This window comes from Leptodactylus fuscus, chromosome 6 (assembly GCF_031893055.1).
Source record: "Leptodactylus fuscus isolate aLepFus1 chromosome 6, aLepFus1.hap2, whole genome shotgun sequence".
Classification (NCBI taxonomy): domain Eukaryota; kingdom Metazoa; phylum Chordata; class Amphibia; order Anura; family Leptodactylidae; genus Leptodactylus; species Leptodactylus fuscus.
Genome location: NC_134270.1, coordinates 60,966,493 through 60,988,890, shown reverse-complemented (window position 1 = coordinate 60,988,890; position 22,398 = coordinate 60,966,493). Strand labels below are relative to the sequence as shown.

At 43.1% G+C, this 22,398-nt stretch overlaps 1 protein-coding gene across 1 annotated transcript in view; it reads right to left on the bottom strand.

The window, feature by feature from the left end:
• The window catches only part of CRTAM (cytotoxic and regulatory T cell molecule), a 29,016-nt gene extending 11,968 nt beyond the window's left edge, over positions 1-17,048 (bottom strand). Inside the window, exons 1-6 of the mRNA XM_075280096.1 lie at positions 16,997-17,048; positions 7,957-8,094; positions 5,907-6,059; positions 5,166-5,309; positions 3,743-3,901; positions 49-99 (exon numbers count right to left, since the gene is read on the bottom strand). Coding sequence (XP_075136197.1) covers positions 49-99; positions 3,743-3,901; positions 5,166-5,309; positions 5,907-6,059; positions 7,957-8,094; positions 16,997-17,048 — 697 coding nt within the window. The remainder of the gene's footprint in view (positions 1-48; positions 100-3,742; positions 3,902-5,165; positions 5,310-5,906; positions 6,060-7,956; positions 8,095-16,996) is intronic.
• Between the last annotated feature and the right edge of the window lie 5,350 nt (positions 17,049-22,398).

The following is a 22,398-nucleotide window of genomic DNA, read 5'->3' as shown; positions in this document are numbered from 1 at the left end:
CTGAAATAGTGGAAAAATGAAAAATAGAGATTTGCTTTAACCCCTTACCAGACTGTAGGTGATGGGTGTTTTCATTGATCTGGGAGTCTGTCACCATTGCTGCAACAATAATGAATGGGAAATATAAGTATAGAATTATGCTCAAGTCAACAGAAAACAAAAAAAAAACCAATCCATAACTAGAGATGAGCGAGTAGTATTTGATTGAGTAGGTATTCGATCGAATACTACGGTATTCTAAATATTTGTACTCGATTGAATACTACTAGCTATTCGCAGTAAATATTCGATTCAGAGCCAGCGTTGATTGGCCGAATGCTATACAGTGTATAGCATTCGGCAAATCAACGCTGGTTCTGCAGCAGGCTCGTCCTTGCTAGTCAGGAGAGCTGGCAGCTTGCTGTTATGAGAGAGCTGACTCTCTTTCTAATAGCAATGCATTGACCAGCGTTGATTGGCCAGTGTACAGCATTCGGCCAATCAACGCTGGTTCTGCCGGAGGCTCATCTGTGAGGAGGCGGAGTCTAAGATCGGACCACAGCAGTCTGTGGTCCGATCTTAGACTCCGGAGTGGGATGTGGGATGCTGCAAAGGGATGCTGATGCACTGCTGTGTGGAGAAGTCACATAGCGGAAAAGGTTTCCACCGTGTGAACAAGCCCTTAGAAAGTTGAAGAACCTCTCATCATATAGTGGTTATCCCATACTAGTGTATATATCGATGGCCTATCCTTAGCACATGCTAGCAATATTGATTTGGTGGGTGAACAACAACTCTGTACAAAGTGACTATGCCATATTATCAAAGCTCAGTTCCGTTCCTCTAGAATGAGGGCTGAGCTCCAGTAGTGCAAAACCACCAGCACACAGTGTACAGAGTCATCTGCTTCTGGTTCAATACATTGAGCTGAAAACAGCTGATTGTCAGCTTTCTAACACTGGGTCAGTGGCGTAACTAGGAATGGCGGGGCCCCGTAGCGAACTTTTGACATGGGGCCCCCCCCCATCCCAACTGACGCCGAAGACCTCGACCGACCCCCTCCTCCACACTCTATTATGTCCCTTACTTGCCCCTGCACACAGTATTAACCCCAATAGTGTCCCCTGCACACACAGTATTAACCCCAATAGTGTCCCCTGCACACACAGTATTAACCCCAATAGTGTCCCCTGCACACACAGTATTAACCCCAATAGTGTCCCCTGCACACACAGTATTAACCCCAATAGTGTCCCCTGCACACACAGTATTAACCCCAATAGTGTCCCCTGCACACAGTATTAACCCCAATAGTGTCCCCTGCACACACAGTATTAACCCCAATAGTGTCCCCTGCACACACAGTATTAACCCCAATAGTGTCCCCTGCACACACAGTATTAACCCCAATAGTGTCCCCTGCACACACAGTATTATGTTCCTCTGTGGACACCCATAAACAATTATTATACTCTGGGGTCTTTTCAGACCCCAGAGTATAATAATCGGAGACCCGGGAAATAAAAACATAAAAAAAAAAAACACTGTTGCTTCTTACCTGTTCCCCGGCTCCTGTGCTGTGCTGTCCTCCTGTGCTGTCCTCCTCTCGCGTCCTTCGTTAATGACGTCGGACGTCACATGACCCGGGAAGCATGCCGGGTTCATGTGACGTCAGACAGCAGTAGGACGGAGGCCTGGCAGGATCGCGGAGAGGTAAGTAACAGTTTTTTATGTTCCCTTACCTCTCCGGTCCGCCGATCATTATACTCGGGGGTCTGCAAAGACCCCCGAGTATAATGATAGCCCTTGTGGGGCCCGCGGTGTCACTTGCCGATCCCGGCCCAGCCAGGATCGGCAAGTGAATAGGGCCCGTAACTGCCTATTGAAAAAAAAACGCAGCGGTAGCGGCTGTCACCGGGCCCCCTAATGGCCCGGGCCCTGTGGCAGCTGCTACTGCTGCTACCACGGTAGTTACGCCACTGCACTGGGTCCTACATTGAGACCCAATATCCTTTGGTAAACTTCAGAACTGATGATGCCTTTCACACAGTCAAGGCACCCAGTGCCAGAGGCAGCAAAACAACCCCAAAACATCTTTGAAACTCTGTTGGTACTGTGTTCTTTTCTTTGGAGGCTTCATTCTGTTTTCAGTAAACAGTAGAATGCTGTGCTTTACCAAAAAGCTGTTTCTTGGTGTTATCTGTCCACAAGACGTTTTTGCAGAAGGATTTTGTCTTACTGATGTATATTTTGGCAAAATGTCTCTGTGTCAGCGGTGGGGTCCTCCTGGGTCTCCTAACAGATAGTTGCCATTGGCACTGATGCAACCTGAGCCTGCACGACAGCTTGAATTTCTTTGGAACTTGATTGGGGCTGCGTATCCACCATCTGGACCGTCCTGCGTTGCAACCTTTCATCAATTTTTTTCTTCCATCCACGTCCAGGGAGAATAGCTATAGGGCCATGGGTTGTAAATAGAGATGAGCGAACACTGTTCGGATCAGCCGTTCCGAACAGCATGCTCCCATAGAAATGAATGGAAGCACCTGGCATGTACACTTTGCCAGCAGCCGGTCACCGTGCCAGGTGCTTCTATTCATTTCTATAGGAGCGTGCTGTTCGGAACGGCTGATCCAAACAATGTTCGCTCATCTCTAGTTGTAAACTTCTTGACTATGTTTTGCACCATGGACAAAGGAACATCAAGATCTCTGGAGATTTTTATGTTGTCCACACCTGTTACTTGACACAGGTGAGATTGAATGAGCATCACATGCTTGAAACAAAGTTATTCACCCACAATTTTGTCCAGGCCATTTTTGGATTTCTGTGTAAAATTATGTCAATATGCTTTTTTAGGGAGCATTCACACTACCGTCGGTTTTCGACAGCTAGTGTCCGCTGCTAATGTCCGTTCAAAATCTTGTGTGGACATTAGCTGTGGACATTAGCTGTGTCCGCAACATTTTGCATTTATATAAGTGGACATCGGGTGCGTTCTTTTACAGTCCGTGTCTGTCCTTAACTGTCCGTGGGTGTCCTTAACTGTCCGTTCCCAAAGATGTCCGACTTTTCAAGTGGACAGCAAAACCCGACATGTAGGTTTTTTCTGTCCACTTGAAAAGTCGGACATCTTTGGGAACGGACAGTTAAGGACAGACACGGACTGTAAAAGAACGCACCCGACGTCCATTTAAATATATGCAAAATGTCACGGACACAGCTAGTGTCCGCTGCTAATGTCCACACAAGATTTTGAACGGACATTAGCAGCGGACACTACCTGTCAGACACCGACGGTAGTGTGAACACCCCCTTACTCAGTTTTTTTTGTTTTCTTCCAACACACACAAAGAAAATAAACATGTGTATAACATAAACTGCAATCATTTTCTGGGAGAAATACTTCATTTTCTGTAAAAATTTCAGGAGTACCAACACTTACGGCAACGACTGTACAATATCTATTTTCCAATTCAACTGGCAGAAGTGGGAATAGATAGTGATTGCAAGCAGTGGCGTAACTACCGCCGTAGCAGCAGAGGCAGCTGCCACAGGGCCGGGGACATTAGGGGCCCGGTGACAGCCGCTACCGCTGCTATCATTATACTCGGGGGTCTTTTCGGTGTCGGTCAGGGGGGGGGGCCATGTCAAAAGTTCGCCACGGGGCCTTGCCATTCCTAGCTACGCCACTGATTGCAAGTACATTGCACAAGTGCATAGCCCTTAGTATTCTGTCTATTTAATGCCTGCCATGACTTACATAATGTATGGAAGCTGTAAGAGGTAGTGAGGTTTCCTCGAGTCAGTATCTTGTGTCTCACTACACATCTAACTCTTGATGTGTGTGACGCTGCACTGACCCTCAGGGTGCTGACCGCTGTGCACTTCCCATCACTCTCCAGCCTGCGATTGTGATGACCTTGAGAACAGAAAAGGAACCCATAAAGGCCTGGAAACATCATGCATCATTCACTACATCATGGTGAATAGAAAATGTATGGATGTTGGCATTGTTTTATAGTGTTTTATAGTGCCAGAAAAAAGAAGTCATTACATTAATATTCTCCTAGAGCGGCTTATTAATATTAAATGTCACTTGTCAGCTGGGACTGGGGGCACTTTGGTTTATTATGGGAACACTAGTTAGCACTGGAGGCACTGTGGCTGAAGTTACTCAAACTATATTGCTATCAGGGGCATAACTACCGGGCTAGCAGTGGTAGCTGCTGTCACAGAGCCTGGGACATAAGGGGCCCTGGCGGACCCCTAATGTTTTTTGTTTTTTTTTAAATACGCCGTTACATGATGGAGTAACTCCAGCAGGTAACAGGCCTTATTTACTTACCAATCCTAACTCCTATTAACGGCTGCCTGCACTTCCCCTTCTGCAGATGTGGCTGTGAACAGGACCAGGGATCGGTAAGTAAGGCTGCGGGCCCGCGAACACCACAAATACTGCTATCATTATACTCAGCAGTCTTTTCAGACTTTTGACTATAGTTATTGGAGGGCTAGGAGAGGTGAAGTAACCTAAAAAACACTGTTATTTACCTCTCCTGTGCTCCGGACGGCTTTGGCTTGTTTGGTGACGTCATGTGACCCAGGCCAGCGTCATTATGCGTTGCGATGCCGACCTGGGTCAGGTGACGTCTGATCCAACGTTGAAGAGATCTGCAGGGAGTTCGGCGGAGCCAGGGAGAGGTAAGTAACAGTGTTTTTTGTTTTTAATCTCCCTTGGGTCTCCAATCATTATACTTTGGGGTCTGAAAAGACCCCAGAGTATAATAATTGTTCATGGGTGTCCACAGTGGGGCATAATAGTGTGTGCAGTGGTCACTCTGGGGCATAATAGTGTGTGCAGGGGCCACTATTGTGCATAATGCTGTGTGTAGGGGTACTATGTGGCGTAATAGTGTGCGCAGGGGCCACTATTGTGCATAATGCTGTGTGTGTAGGGGCACTATGGGGCATAATAGTGTGTGCAGGAATGCAGTTTGTGCAGGGGAAGTGGGTCTGGGGGCCTTATGTCAAATGTTCGTCTTGGGCCCCCGCCATTCCTAGTTATGCCACTGATCGCTATTATGGTGTCAATGTGGTTGATTATGGAGAAATTGGGACTGAAATTGAAGTCACTGTGGCAGATTTCTGGGGCTTGGCAAAGTAAATGATTCCAATGGTCTCACCAAAAAGTTCTGTGTGGTCGTTGATCAGCCAGGTGAGTCTGGGGCAGGGACGGCCACCTGATGTTGTGCAGGTAAGAAGAATTTTCTCTTTCAGGCCTTTCCCAGGGATTCTGATAACATCTATAGAAGGTGGAGATGGAGGAGCTAGAAAGTAATCATAACCCATTAGGACAGACAGCTCATACTTGTACTATGATACTGAATATAAAATGTTACAAACTTAAACTGATATATAAAAAATACCACTATCTTAGTCACTTTGATATTTTGGCTTGACCGTTGCTAAGGACAACCTGAGACAACTTTGTTGTTATCATACTTTCTATTGCCTATTGTTATGGAAAATTCTATATATGATTTGTTACTCTGCTATTAACCATTGCCCCAGCCTTACTTTCCGGACTCTGTCAGCATCCCCTATAGTAGTGACCCAGTCCTAATGGGATGTTGTTTGTTCCAACAGATAAGAATCTTCCCATCAGGTACTTTCCACCAGCAGAAACTTCATCTTTCTAAGGTCTGGAGTTTTACTTTCAGCATCAGTGACCACATGATCCAGTAAGATGAGAGGCCGCTACTCTGAAGTTGCATTGTGCCTTCATTTGCAGAACCTTTTTTTTTCTTAAGTTTGAAGAAGTTTCATGTTATGAAATGCGGTGTCACAAGTGACCTGAATGACTGCAACTTCAGTCCGTTTCGGAATTCATGTTTTTGTATATCATTATGATAAAAGTCACTTACCCAATACTGAGACCTGGACTCTTTTGGTCTGCACTGGGGAGCTGTAATACAGACAAGTGTACAGCCCCTCATCTGCCCTGCTCATATTGGACAAACGTATGATCAGCCGATTCCTCGATGACTCTACTAGCTGGTGTCTTATGTCTTTTAAAACTGTAATGACAAGGTACCTAATAAGCATATTTATTTAATGAGAAAATTATAAAGACAGAAGAGTCATAGCCTGAGAATGGGAGATGTATTCAGCTTTCCCTGTACTTACTGTAGATGTGATATTCCTTTTATAAAACTAAAGGTCATGAAGAGCAGAGGATATATATTTCACATAATCTAATAAATCCCAGCAATGCAATGAATTACATTCTGAGAGGATACAGGAAAAAAGTGCATATGAGTGACTGACTACCTGCAGCATTGGAGTACATACAGTACCATTGATGCAGCCTGTGCAGGTGCACTGGGGCCTAGTAGGTTAGAAGGTCCTATCAACTTAGCAGTGAATTCTACTGCCTGTTAGATTGCAGGTAAATCATAAGATAATAGGAACTTTTCAGGGCTCGTTCACATCTGCGCCCGATCTCCGTTCTGCAGATTTCTGTTTCCTGCACAAAACAGAGGCAGGAGACGGAAACCTGCAGGACTCTTTCAAACCCATTAATTTGAATGGGTTTGAAAGATGTCCAGCCTTGAGCGGCGGTGAGCGTTTTATACTCTCCACCGCGAAATCGGTTTCTTTAAAAGCGGATAGAGTCGGACATGCAGTACTCTGTGTCTGATTTTTAAAAAATGGTTTCACGGCTTAAAACGCTCACCACCACTCACGGCCGTATCTGCTCTGACAGGTTTCCGTGTTCTGCATGTAGAAGATGGAAACCACAGAACGGAGACCCGAACGCTAGTGTGAACCTAGCGTCACTCCATTTATGGTACCCAAACCCATAATACTACGTAAAAGGTGCCTTTTAAACATATCCAAAGCATATGAAATGTAGTGCCTAGACTCCACCATTCCTGAAAATGACATCCCCAAACTTTTCCTGTGCTGTATGTTAATAACCCAAATTGAGCCCGCTAACCAGGCCCCTTTCTGTAACTGACATTTATAGCCTCTTCTTCTTGAAATGAAATCCCGTAACTGTGAACGTAATAATAAAATCCGGTAACTGTGTGCGCAGGTGTGGCGGAGGATTGTTAGCGTGATCATGGGATTTCATCGCAAGGAGAAGAGAATATAGTGAATATAGTGCTGAAGCTGATCTGAGAGCCAGATTCAGGTGCCGCTAGAAACACCCAGTGGACTCAATTTGGGTCATTAACATATAGTACAGAAAAAGTTTGGGGATGTCGTTTTCAGGAACGGGGGAGTCTAAGCACAGTATTACATATGCTTTGGATATATTTGTAAGGCATCTTTGACATTGTATTTGGGGACCATAATTGAGATGACAGGTTCTCTTTAATGAACTTCATGGCCTACTATTACCAGCGGATAAGGGGGTGCTCTATAATGAGATATTGGAAAACAAGGGGCCCATAACCATTTTTACCCAGGGCCCTCAGCTATCCATGTCCATCCCCAACTTGCAGAGCTTGTGCTTATATACCACAGTCAATTTGAACATGCAGCACTGGAGTGTAATGCACAGAGGAGAAATAGATCAGCGGCCGGACCCTCTGATGACATAGGAGAACTTAAAACTACTTAAGATACTAAGATATTTTGCTTACTTCTATAGCACCAACTTATTCCATAGCGCTCATATAGGGTTCATAATCTAAATTCCTTATGAGTATGCCTTCAGAGTATGGGAGGAAACCCACGCAAACATACAAACTCACACTGAAATGGATTAACTTCTTAGCTCAACCCTAATAGAGCAGAACTGCAGTATAAAGCATAGGAGTGTAAGTGTCCATAAACTAGCAGTAGGATTTGAGGTATCTCTGTTTGCAGGTAGGACATATTAATCCTTAAATTCTACCTCACCTGTATACATGAACATACGTGGACACTTACACAACAGCAATTAAGAGGGATTTTTGTACTTACCTTTCTCCCCATTAAAATAACTGGTGTAGCCCCTTGGAGTCAACCATTGTAAGTCTGAACCATTGCCCCCTGGAAACACACATCTTAAGGTGACGTTTTTTCCTTCCTCCACATACAGACGTGAAGTGTGAGATTCCGCTGTAAGAAACATTGTGGTAATGAATCCCCCCACACTACACACACAGGATGTGCTTCACACAATACAATACTCAGATCTTATATATGTCTCATTAAGTGATGATAAACACATTTCTCCATTACAGGAACCCCCATATTGTAGGTGTAACAAAACTTGAAGGTGTAAAGAAGCTGAGAACTAACGACATCACTGATATACCCAAAAACTGTGAACTATTGACATCACTTAGCCCAGAGAAACTCCTAACTAGTGACATTATTGACTGCGTAGAGAAGCTAGAAATTAGTGATTTCATCAAGAGAACAGAGAATCCAAAGACCAGAGACTTGTTTTCAGCAGGGAAAACAAGAGACCAGGAACTATGCCATAGTTGAAAGTGCAGTAAAGCTATGAGCCCGTGACACAACTGTCAGCTCAGAGAACTTGGGGACCAGTGACATCACAGAGAATACAAGAATCAGTGCCATCATTGAGAATCAGAGATACTATTGATAATGCAAGGAGGCTGGGAACTAGTTATATTACTGCCAGTGCAGGGAATCAAGGAGCCAGTGACATTAGCAACAACACAGAGAAGTCAGGGATTAGTTACATTACTGACAGCACAAAAAAGTAGGCACATAGAAAACATGAGAACCAGTAACATTAAGTGACTTGGAAACTAGATATATTAGTGGCACTACAGAAAGACTTGGAAACAGTAACATCACTGACAGGACAGAGAATTCAGGAACCAGTGACATCACTGATAGGACAAAGAAGTCAGGAACCAGTGACATCACTGACAGGACAGAGAAGTCAGGAACCAGTGACATCACTGACAGGACAAAGAAGTCAGGAACCAGTGACATCACTGACAGGACAAAGAAGTCAGGAACCAGTGACATCACTGACAGGACAGAGAAGTCAGGAACCAGTGACATCACTGACAGGACAGAGAATTCAGGAACCAGTGACATCACTGATAGGACAAAGAAGTCAGGAACCAGTGACATCACTGACAGGACAGAGAAGTCAGGAAACCGGTGACATCACTGACAGGACAGAGAATTCAGGAACCAGTGACATCACTGAAAGGACAGAGAAGTCAGGAACTAGTGACATCACTGATAGGACGGAGAAGTCAGGAACCAGTGACATCACTGACAGGACAAAGAAGTCAGGAACCAGTGACATCACTGACAAGACAGAGAAGTCAGGAACCCGTGACATCACTGATAGGACGGAGAAGTCAGGAACCAGTGACATCACAGATAGGACAAAGAAGTCAGGAACCAGTGATATCACTGATAGGACGGAGAAGTCAGGAACCAGTTACATCACTGATAGGACAAAGATGTCAGGAACCAGTGACATCACTGACAGGACAGAGAAGTCCAGAACCAGTGACATTACTGACAGGATAAAGAAGTCAGGAACCTGTGACATCACTGACAGGACAGAGAATTCAGAAACTAGTGACATCACTGACAGGGCAGAGAAGTCAGGAACCGGTGACATCACTGACAGGACAGAGAAGTCAGGAAGCGGTGACATCACTGACATGACAAAGAAGTCAGGAACCGATGACGTCACTGACATCACAGAGAAAACTGGGATCCAGCAATAACATCACCGACAGCCCAGAGAATTTAGGAACCAGTGGAACAGAGAACTTGAAATTCCCCTATACCAGTGGTATCCACTAAAGCAAAGTTAGGAACAACCAGTAACATCAATGTCAGCACAGAGAGGCTGGGAACCAGTGGCATCAATGGCAGTTCAGAGAAGCCAAAAATCAATTACATCAATGACAAGTAAGGCTGGAAACTAGTTACATTTTTAGCAATACAAAGAACCTGAGAATCAGAAACATCACTGACAGCACAAAAACACTGGTATCCAAAAGTAACATCACTTATGGCAGAAAGAATTTAGGACTCAACAGAGATGAAAAGCTGGAAATCAGTGACACCAGGAATCTATTACATCAATAGCAGAGCAAAGAAGCAGTGCCATCATTCTCAACACACAAACTTGTGATCATTCTAGCAGTGCTGATACATGGGAACCAGTGACATCACTGACAGCACAGAGAAGTTAGGTACCAGTAATATCTCTAAAAACACAAAAAAAGTGGTAATCAAGGAAAAACATCAATGACAACACAGAGAAGCTGAGAACCAGAGGAGAAACTGAAGAATAAGTGACATCGATAAGAGCCCACAGAGTTCAGGAACCAGTGACATCATTGTCAGTGCAGAGAAACCAGAAATCAATGACAGCGAATGCAGAGAACCTAGAAACCAGTGATATCACTCATGGCACAGAGAAGCTGAGAACCAGCAACATCACTGACAGCACAGAGAAGTCAGGAACTACCAGTAACATCACTGACAGCACATACAAGTCAGGAACATCACTGACAGCACAGAGAAGTCAGTAACATCACTGATAGCACAGAGAAGTCAGGAACTACCAGCAACATCACTGACAGCACAGAGAAGTCAGGAACTACCATACCAGTAACATCACTGACAGTACACAGAAGTCAGGAACTACCAGTAACATCACTGACAGCACATACAAGTCAGGAACATCACTGATAGCACAGAGAAGTCAGGAACTACCAGTAACATCACTGACAGCACATACAAGTCAGGAACATCACTGATAGCACAGAGAAGTCAGGAACTACCAGTAACATCACTGACAGCACAGAGAAGTCAGGAACTACCAGTAACATCACTGACAGCACATACAGGTCAGGAACATCACTGACAGCACAGAGAAGTCAGGAACTACCAGTAACATCACTGACAGCACATACAGGTCAGGAACATCACTGACAGCACAGAGAAGTCAGGAACTACCAGCAACATCACTGACTGCACAGAGAAGTCAGGAACATCACTGATAGCATAGAGAAGTCAGGAACTACCAGCAACAGCACTGACATTACAGAGAAGTCAGGAACATCACTGACAGCACAGAGAAGTCAGGAACATCACTGATAGCACAGAGAAGTCAGGAACTACCAGTAGCATCACTGACAGCACAGAGAAGTCAGGAACTACTAGTAACATCACTGATAGCACAGAGAAGTCAGGAACTACTAGTAACATCACTGACAGCACAGAGAAGTCAGGAACTACCAGTAATATCACTGACAGCACATACAAGTCAGAAACATCACTGACAGCACAGAGAAGTCAAGAACTACCAGTAACATCACTGACAGCACATACAAGTCAGGAACATCACTGATAGCACAGAGAAGTCAGGAACTACCAGTAACATCACTGACAGCACATACAAGTCAGGAACATCACTGACAGCACAGAGAAGTCAGGAACTACCAGCAACATCACTGACAGCACAGAGAAGTCAGGAACTACCAGTAACATCACTGACAGCACATACAAGTCAGGAACTTCACTGACAGCATAGAGATGTCAGGAACTACCAGTAACATCATTGACAGCACGGAGAAGTCAGGAACTACTAGTAACATCACTGACAGCACATACAAGTCAGGAACATCATTGACAGCACAGAGAAGTCAGGAACTACCAGTAGCATCACTGACAGCACACAGAAGTCAGGAACTACTAGTAACATCACTGACAGCACAGAGAAGTCAGGAACTACCAGCAACATCACTGACAGCACAGAGAAGTTAGGAACTACCAGTAGCATCACTGACACCACATATAAGTCAGAAACATCACTGACAGTACAGAGAAGTCAGGAACATCACTGACAGCACAGAGAAGTCAGGAACTACCGTACCAGTAACATCGCTGACAGCACATACAAGTCAGGAACATCACTGACAGCGCAGAGAAGTCAGGAGCTACTAGTAACATCACTGACCGCACAGAGAAGTCAGGAACTACTAGTAACATCACTGACAGTACACAGAAGTCAGGAACTACTAGTAACATCACTGATAGCACAGAGAAGTCAGGAACTACCAGTAAAACATCATTGACAGCACAGAGAAGCCAGGAACTATCAGTAACATCACTGACAGCACACAGAAGTCATGAACTACCAGTAACATCATTGACAGCACAGAGAATTCAGGAAGTACCAGTAGCATCACTGACAGCACACAGAAGCTGGGAACAAGTGACATTGAGTGCAAAGAAAAACTTGCACCCAAAGACATCATTGACAACAAAGAAAATATGGAAACCAATGGAGCAGAGAAGCTAGAAAAAAAGTTGCATCACCAACAACAAAGTGACCAGGAACAGGTGACATCATTGACAACACAAAGAAGTTAGAAACCAGTGACATTAGTGAATATGCAGACACAACACAGAGAACATGAGAACAAGTGACATTGTTGACAGCATATAAAAGGCGGGAGATTGTAAAAGGGTTTTTCTAGATTTATATTATGTCTTTGCCAGCCATTGCCATGCCATATTCCTTCCTTTCCCATGTGGTGGCGCTGTATTATAATCAAGCAGTTTCTGCTGTGGTCTCTCCCACAAATAATAGTATAGTGGAATAATAAAAAGGAAGTATAAAAATTGGGCAAATAAATTGATTTCAAGAACTATAAATACAAAGAAAAACTTTGCATCCAATAGTTCGCTATGCTATGTTCTTTGCGTAGCTCCTTTCTACCTTTATGGGATTTATGGAAACAGTGTAGACCTGAAGGAATTCAGCTATTTCTGTACCTTAGGAGCTGCTGATTAGGAATATGATCTGCATATTCTTCCTTGGTCATTCTCTAATCCTTCCCATTGCAGTCATTTTTGCATTGCTGTTTTTTATTCCCAGCCTTCCAAAAGTCAGAACTTATTTATTTTGATGTTCATAGAGTCTTATGAGGGCTCATTATATGCAGGATAAATTTTACCCTGCAATGGTGCCATTTAATATTCCAAATGTTGTACTAGGAAGCTAGACAGACATTCAGAATGAGAAGAAACTAGAAAACACTGCATTTATACTATGTTCTTATGAGTTTGTTTTTACAGTGTTCCCTATGCAGCAAAAATGACATGCTTCCTGTATTCTTTGGGTTGGTACGATCATGTTGATACCAAATTTATACCACTTTTGTAATGTTTTAATACGTTTAGAAAAATCTAAAACTTACATTTTTTTGTTGCCATAGTCTGACAGCCTGAACATTTTTACATCTCCTTACAGCTTTTTCATTTATATTTTATTTATTGATTTATATCTTTGCTCTTTCTATGCTTTTATGAGCATGTAGTCATGAGGTTATTCCTATCAGTGATTGACAGTCCTCAGTATAGGACTGTGCATGGAGATATTGCTGTCAGTCACCGATAGGACTGCCCTCATGACTAGATGACTGTTTCTAACCATAGAAAGAGCAAATATATAATCATGTGAATATAGTCTTTTCGAACAAAACTATATACTTACCAGTCAGCAGCTCCTGCCTTATAACATGCTGCAAATACTTCTCACAACTTGTTGAAGTTGTTTCTACTCTGCATAATACTTTATGAGGTTACGATTTACCCTGATAGTTTGTTACAGTGTATTAAGGCTTTGTTCTTTAGGGCACCATCAAGGGTGTAACTAGGAAAGACTGGGTCCCCCCATAGATACATAATATAATACTCCTTTGCTCCCCTTTACTGGCCCCACATGCAGTATAATGCCCCCTACTCTGGCTCCACACAATATAATGCTACTGTTATGTTATATGTAATAAATTCATGAATAATGTGGTAATTGGCAAATCCACCCATATTACAACCGCACCATGTCCACGTCACACCTAAATCTTGTAATCATGCCCTAAACATGGTTCCCCGGAATCCTATGGTTCCTTAAGACCTGATTAGGGATTCCTCACAACAAAGCAACAAGTCCTGTCACTTGTTCAATAGGGAAGGAAAATTGATTTCAGCCAGATTAAAGATACTTATACTACTACTATTAATTACTATTAATATTACTAAAATGAAAGTGACAGTGAGTAGAGCAGCAGCGCAGGAAGTAAGCCAGTTCTGCTATATTTAGGTGGATTCTACCGCAGACAAGAACTACGTACTTGCATCTTTGGGACCTTGCGGACTGTGTGTTACATAATGCAATAATTTCTTCATGGAAGGAGTAGCAGAGCTGAGTTTGTTAAATGTCACGACTCATAGTAACACGATAATGTGCTACATACTGTAGAACTGTCGGTTGTTCCCGATAATTTGCTTGTGCAAAAGATCATTCGACAAACAAGCAAATGTTTACTTGTTGGGGATCACATCTATTGTGCAACATAAAATATGCTATTTTGTCAGCATCTCATTGCCCTGTGCAAACCCCAAACTGTAGCTACGACCTGCTGAACTTAAATGCACCAAGGAGTTAGTAATGATCAAGAACATCCACTCCTGGGTCTGCCTATGTAACATAAATCTACTATATGTGTACTCAGGGTTATAACTATGTTTTACTGAGTTTTCAATGTTTGTGGTGCTACATAGGACTGCCAGTATTATCTACTACGTTACCTGTATTCAGGGAGTTATCATGTTGTGTTATCTGTATTACATAGGACTGCCAGTAATATCTACTACATTAGCTGTTTTCAGGGAGTTATCACTGTTTGTTATCTGTGGTGTTACATAGGACTGTAGGTAACATCTACATTATCTGTATTCAGGGAGTTATCACTGTGTTTTATCTGTGGTGTTACATAGGACTGCAGGTAACATCTACTACATTATCTGTATTCAGGGAGTTATCACTGTGTGTTATCTGTGGTGTTACATAGGACTGCAGGTGACATCTACTACATTATCTGTATTCAGGGAGTTATCACTGTGTGTTATCTGTGGTGTTACATAGGACTGCAGGTGACATCTACTACATTATCTGTATTCAGAGAGTTATCACTGTGTTATCTGTGGTGTTACATAGGACTGCAGGTGACATCTACTACATTATCTGTATTCAGTGAGCTATCACTGTGTGTTATCTGTGGTGTTACATAGGACTGCAGGTAACATCTACTACATTATCTGTATTCAGGGAGTTATCACTGTTTTAACTGTGGTGTTACTTAGGACTGCAGGTAACATCTACTACATTATCTGTATTCAGGGAGTTATCACTATGTGTTATCTGTGGTGTTACATAGGACTGCAGGTAACATCTACTACATTATCTGTATGCAGGGAGTTATCACTGTGTGTTATCTGTGGTGTTACATAGGACTGCAGGTAACATCTACTACATTATCTGTATGCAGGGAGTTATCACTGTGTGTTATCTGTGTATTACATGGGACTGCAGGTAACATCTACTACATTATCTGTATTCAGGGAGTTATCACTGTGTGTTATCTGTATATTACATGGGACTGCAGGTAACATCTAGTACATTATCTGTATTCAGGGAGTTATCACTGTGTGTTATCTGTGTATTACATGGGACTGCAGGTAAACATCTACTATATTATCTGTATTCAGGGAGTTATCACTATGTGTTATCTGTGGTGTTACATAGGACTGCAGGTAACATCTACTACATTATCTGTATTCAGGGAGTTATCATGGTGTGTTATCTGTATTACATAGGACTGCAGGTGACATCTACTACATTATCTGTCTTCAGGGAGCTATCACTGTGTTATCTGTGGTATTACATAGGACTGCAGGTAACATCTACTACATTATCTGTATTCAGGGGGTTATCACTGTGTTATCTGTATTACATGGGACTGCAGGTGACATCTACTACATTATCTGTATTCAGGGAGTTATCACTGTGTGTTATCTGTGGTATTACATAGGACTGCAGGTAACATCTACTACATTATCTGTATTCATGGGGGTTATCATGGTGTGTTATCTGTATTACATGGGACTGCAGGTGACATCTACTACATTATCTGTATTCAGGGAGATATCACTGTGTGTTATCTGTGGTATTACATAGGACTGCAGGTAACATCTACTACATTATCTGTATTCAGGGGGTTATCAGTGTGTGTTATTTGTGGTGTTACATAGGACTGCAGGTAACATCTACTACATTATCTGTATTCAGGGAGATATCACTGTGTGTTATCTGTGGTGTTACATAGGACTGCAGGTAACATCTACTACATTATCTGTATTCAGGGAGTTATCACTGTGTTATCTGGGGTGTTACATAGGACTGCAGATGACATCTGCTACATTATCTGTATTCAGGGAGTTATCACTGTGTTATCTGTGGTGTTACATAGGACTGCAGGTGACATCTACTACATTATCTGTATTCAGTGAGTTATCAGTCTGTGTTATCTGTATTACATAGGACTGCAGGTAACATCTACTACATTATCTGTATTCAGGGGGTTATCAGTGTGTGTTATTTGTGGTGTTACATAGGACTGCAGGTAACATCTACTACATTATCTGTATTCAGGGGGTTATCATGGTGTGTTATCTGTATTACATGGGACTGCAGGTGACATCTACTACATTATCTGTATTCAGGGAGATATCACTGTGTGTTATCTGTGGTATTACATAGGACTGCAGGTAACATCTACTACAGTATCTGTATTCAGGGAGCTATCACTGTGTTATCTGGGGTGTTACATAGGACTGCAGATGACATCTGCTACATTATCTGTATTCAGGGAGTTATCACTGTGTTATCTGTGGTGTTACATAGGACTGCAGGTGACATCTACTACATTATCTGTATTCAGTGAGTTATCAGTCTGTGTTATCTGTATTACATAGGACTGCAGGTAATGTCTACTACTTGATCTATACTGGCTCTATTTGTGTTCTTATTTTTCAGCTGGATATTGCATGAGGAGAGTAGACCCACTGTCGCCCTTCTCCTTTCTATATGATTGAGGTGATAGGTGACCCTCCATGGTTCTACTCCCATACCTGAGTTCACAGAGGTGAAGCCTCTTACCTTTCACATTGCTCAGTGTCAGCAGGACATAGACAGCGGCCGCCACAATCATCAGACCAGACTCAGTTCTTCTCTCTTGTACTGCTTCCTCTGCTCTGTCAGAGTATATGTGATATATGTGCCTTATGGGGGCGCGGAAATGATTACAGACCAGTTCTGTCTCTATGTCACACGGTTCTTTCCACTGTGAGAAAGTTACAGTGGTTACAGTTTATTGTAACTCACCACAAGTATATCTGTGGAATATACTTTGTGCAATAACCTTGTAAAATGCCACGCATCTCCAATACACTACAGACCATATGTACTGTCAGTGCATTGAACCAGATATACTGTCTATACAAAAACCCAATGTGCTATCTAAACAGCATATTATATGTACTAGCAATACACCAAACCCAATGTATTACATTACGTATTACACATCCACAAAACCCACTGTATTATCTATGCATCAAATCCTATGTACTATTTATATATCAAATCCTATGTACTAGCCATGCACCAAACCTTATGTACTATCAATACACGAAACACTACGTAATGTCTATATACTAAACATGTACTGCCCATTCCCAGACTCTTTGTACTATCTATATATGAAATCCTATGTTCTGTCTACATAACACATTCTATGTATTGTGTCCACATACTACAGTATGGTTGCATTGGGGCAACCATAAAAAGACCTGTGTAGTATATGGTCACTGCATGTCAAAACTAACCGGTCAACTGCATCTCACCAGCAAGCACAGTTTGAAATTGGTCTAGTTAGTTTGGACAGTACATATAGGTAGTATATAGGGTTCGGTGTGTATAAGGTTACTACTGTCTCCAATTCAGGACTTTTCAAACTTTTTCTACTGAACCAATGGAATAAATAATACAGTGTGGAGTCAAATACCATTCTGAGTGGTTCATGTTACTTTAAATACCTCCCTAGAACCACAAATACAGCAGAACAGCACCAATGGTAGCAGGATTTCCCCCCTCCTCACCCCGACTCCAATAAAGGCAGCCTCATTCCTGCCAAAGACTTTTCCATATTCATCGGCATTGTTTACCTGCCCACCCTTCTCCTGGAATTAATATGTAGCTGCCTCTTTTTCAAGGGACCAAATTATTACAAAACCTATTTAATGGGCTGCAAGGGCTATTTCCCTGTTACTCCATCATCAATTAAGCAGGTAGAAGGTCTGGAGTTGATTCCAGGTGTGGCAATTGCATTTGGAAGCTGTTGTTGCTGTGAACCTACAACATGTGGTCAAAGAAGCTCTCAATGTAAATGAAACAGACCATCATTAGGCTGAAAAAAAGAAGAAATCCATCAAAGAGATAATGGAAATGTTAGGAGTGGACAAATCAAACATTTGGTACATTCTGGTAAGAATAAAAAAAGAGCTCACTGGTAAGCTTGGGAACCCAAAAAGGCCTGGACATCAACTGAAGCTAACATTGGTGGATGATCATAGAATCCTTTCCATGGTTAAGAAAAACCCAAGTAAAGAACAGTCTCTAGGAAGTAGGTGTATCAGTGTCTAACATAAAGCGTAGACTTCATAAGTATACAGAGGGTTCAACACAAGGTACAAAGTATTACACAGTATCAAAAATAAAATGGCCCGATTAGACTTTTAAAAAAATATCTAAAGAAGCCAGCCCCGTTGTAGAACTGCATTCTTTGGACAGATGAAACTAAGATCAACCTCTACCAGAATGATGGGTAAGAAAGTATGGAGAAAGCTTGAAACGGCTCTTGAACCAAAGCACAGCACATCCTCTGTAAAACATGGTGGAGGCAGTAGGATGCCATGGACATGCATGGCTTTCAATGGCACTGGGTCACCAGTGGTTTTTGTTGATGTGACAGAAGCAGCCCTATGAATTCTGAGGTGTGCAGGCAGGGTTGGACAGGCCCGCCGAGGAACCGGTGAATCCCCCGGTGGGCCCCGAGCCTTGACTATCAGTACGCGTTTTCCCAATGCAGATGCATTGACCAGGGGCCCGATCGGGATGTCAGGGGCTGGTTCGGGCCCCTGGCCGATGCATTTGCATTGACAAAGTGAGGACTGATAGTGGTCCGGGGCTGGATCTGTAACCTTGGGGCCCCAGGCTGCTGGCAGCACTTGAATGATTAAAGATGGCCGGCAGTTTTCCAGGGCCCTGACACTTACACAGAGGCCTCCTGCCAGTGTTATACTTTCCCTATTAATCCATCTTTCTAATATTGATGGCCTGTCCTTAGGATAGGCCATCAATATTACATCTGTGATGATACAACAGGCAGGACCTCTGCAGATCAGCTCTTCCAGGACAGCGTGGCTACAGGTAATGGTAAGGGCTAGTTCACACGGGGGGCAGTATAGCGGGTTTTGGCACCGAGAGTGACGCGTTGAGCCGCGTCACTCTTGGGTCAAAGCCTGCCTGCCACAACTGTTGCAGTCGCGGCTTACCCCCGGAATCGGCTCAAATGAATGGGCCAACTCCGGAGGTTGCTGCCACCAGGCGGACTCCACAGCTCACTGAGCCGTGGAATCCACCTGAAGAAAGGGCAGCCTGCTTCTTTTTTTCTGTGAACGGCAGCATGCCGCTCACAGAAAAAAGAAGCCTGGTGGTCTACATAGACCACCATTGTGAGGGAGCGTATTATGATGTGGATTACGCTCCATAATCCTCCCCCTCTGTGCCCGTGTAAACGGGCCCTAACATTTCTAGGAGCCACGCTGCTCACATTCCATACAGTATGTAGCAGTGGGTTTAGGTACTGTAGCGGTGCACATCGTGTGGTGAGTGAGCTGCATGGCTCCCGACATGTTTTTAACTTTAGTCGCCCTGTCTCAGTAACACTGGTCTGCAGGGGTCCTAATGGTGGGCCCCTAGAAACAATTCCACTGGTGGGCCCTAGACACCCCAATCCGATACTGTGTGCCAGGATATACTTTCTGCTCAGATTCAACCAAAAGTATTTTAAGGCAAAGAAATGGAATATTCTTTTTTTGTTTTTTTATACAGAGCTCTCAATGTACATTTTTTCCTATCAGTATGTCTTTGGAGTATTTGAGGAAATCCACACAAACACGGGGAGAACATACAAGTTCCTTGCAGATGTTTTGTCCTTGGCAGAATTTAAACCCAGGACTCCAGCACTGCAAGGCTGCAGTGCTAGTCATTGAGCCACTGTGTTGCCCTGGAAATGGAATATTCTGCAATGGAGAAGTCAATCACAGGATCTCAACAAGTGAGTATGGCTTTCACTTGCTTAAAGTGGTTGTCTTAGATATTTATTTATATAATTAGGCTTGAGGAGATGAAAACAAATTAAAAAACATGCTCACCTGTCCTTAGTGCTCCAATGTCTCCTGGTGCAGTCTAGTCCTGCATCTCCGCTGCTTTCTTCAGACGGAAGACTCCGCTGCATATGATTCCTGAGGCCAAACAGCGGCCTCAGCGAAGGACATGGGATGTCACTACTTGTAATGTCCATGGGTGCTTTCCTTATGCCACTGACGTGACCAGTGAGGTCAATCAGCAGAAGGGACATCTCAACCTGTGAGGACTTCCGGCAAAAGAAGACAGCAGAGCAACAGGACTGGAGTGCACTGGAAGGGCACCATGAATGGGTGAGTATTTTTTTTCACCTTCTCCTGCCTAATTAAAAAAATAATATTTAAGTTTGCCAATCTCTATAAGACAAAACTTAAGGCAAAAAGACCTCCAACAACTGAAGACCGCTGCAGTAAAACCCTGGCAAAGCATCACAAAGGAGCAAACCCAGTGTTTGGTGATGTCCATGGGTTCCAGATTTCAGGCATTCATGGTCTGCAAAGGATTCACTCTACAAAGTACTAAAATCAACATTTTATTTATAGTAATATGAATTTGTCCAATTGAGCTCCTGAAATGAGGAGGCTTTGTAGAAAAATGGTTGCAATTTCTAAATGTTCTGCAGGTTATTTTTGTTCAACCGCTGGCAGTAATCCTAAAAGTATAGACATCAATTGCATCTCATTCATTTCAAATCCAATGTGGTGGCTGCACAGCCCAAATCATGAAGATTGCGTCACTGTACAAATACTTAGATGGATAGATAGATAGATAGATAGATAGATAGATAGATAGATAGATAGATAGATAGATAGATAGATAGAGATATATACAGTATATATATATAATCATCTGGTATAAGTACTTTTGCTGTGTGTGTGTCAGTTCTTTCCACACTAGGAGGTTGTAATTAGGGTGTGATACCACATCTGTAGGATCTTGTAAGAAGCTTAGCTTGGACTCTACCTACTTATGAAGGTCAGAAAAGTTTTATGTGTCATTTTCCTTTCTTAGATTTATGACAACATCACTAGCTCATCTACCAAGAAGTAGAACCTGTGTTTACTATAGAATTGCCGGAGTCTAGCTTTAAGACCCCAAGTAGGGACACACACAACTATAAAGGAACTGGCAGTGGCATAACTAAACTTTTTCCTCCCCCCCTCCCTACAAAATATTCTTGATAGTGACAGTTAATGCAGTGGAAACAGCTGATCTGCAGGGTCCCAACATTCTAAGAAATGTAAGCGATCAGCGGGGGTACAACACCCAGGGCCCCTGTTGATCAACTCTTTGAAGACAATGTGGTGCTTTTGGGTGTGCCGTGATTCCTTTACTATTTACATTGCACAGCATCTGTTTTATAATCACCATGCAATGTTATTAGAGCCTGTTAAAATAGTGCATGACTGCTATAAATATAGATGGCGTGAGATGTGAACAGTGAAGGGGCCCCACACAGTATAATATGCTCCACAGTGGCCCCTACACAGTATAATATGCTCTGCAGTTTCCTGCACACAGTGTAATATGCTCCACAGTGACCCCACACAATACTACGTGCTCCAAAGTGAACCCCCCATACAGTATTATATGCTCCACAGTGGCCACACACAGTATGATATGTTTCGCAGTGGCCCACACACAGTATTAAATGCTTCACAGTGGCTCCCACACAGTATACTATGCTCCCTACAGTGGTCCCACACAATATAAAATGCTCCCAAGAGCCCCCTAAAGCAACTTCAAGTTAACCCCACGAAATTTGATGAATATTTGGGAGGTTCAGCCCTATGCGTCGGTGCAATTATTATACTCTTGGGTCTCCTCAGATCCCAGAGTATAATAAGTATATGCCCAGGGGAAGTGAATGAAAATAACAAACACTTATACTCACCTAGCCTCAATTCTCCTGGGCATTTGTCTGGTTCGCTTCAGCATCTTCGTGACCAGTCACAGGCCTTAGGAGCCCTGGGGACGCCCATGGGTACTAAAGTTACAGTATGGTACCAGATGGTGCCCATTGACTCCTGTGGCATGTCAGAGAACCACATGTTGCAGATTTTATTGCAAGCAGC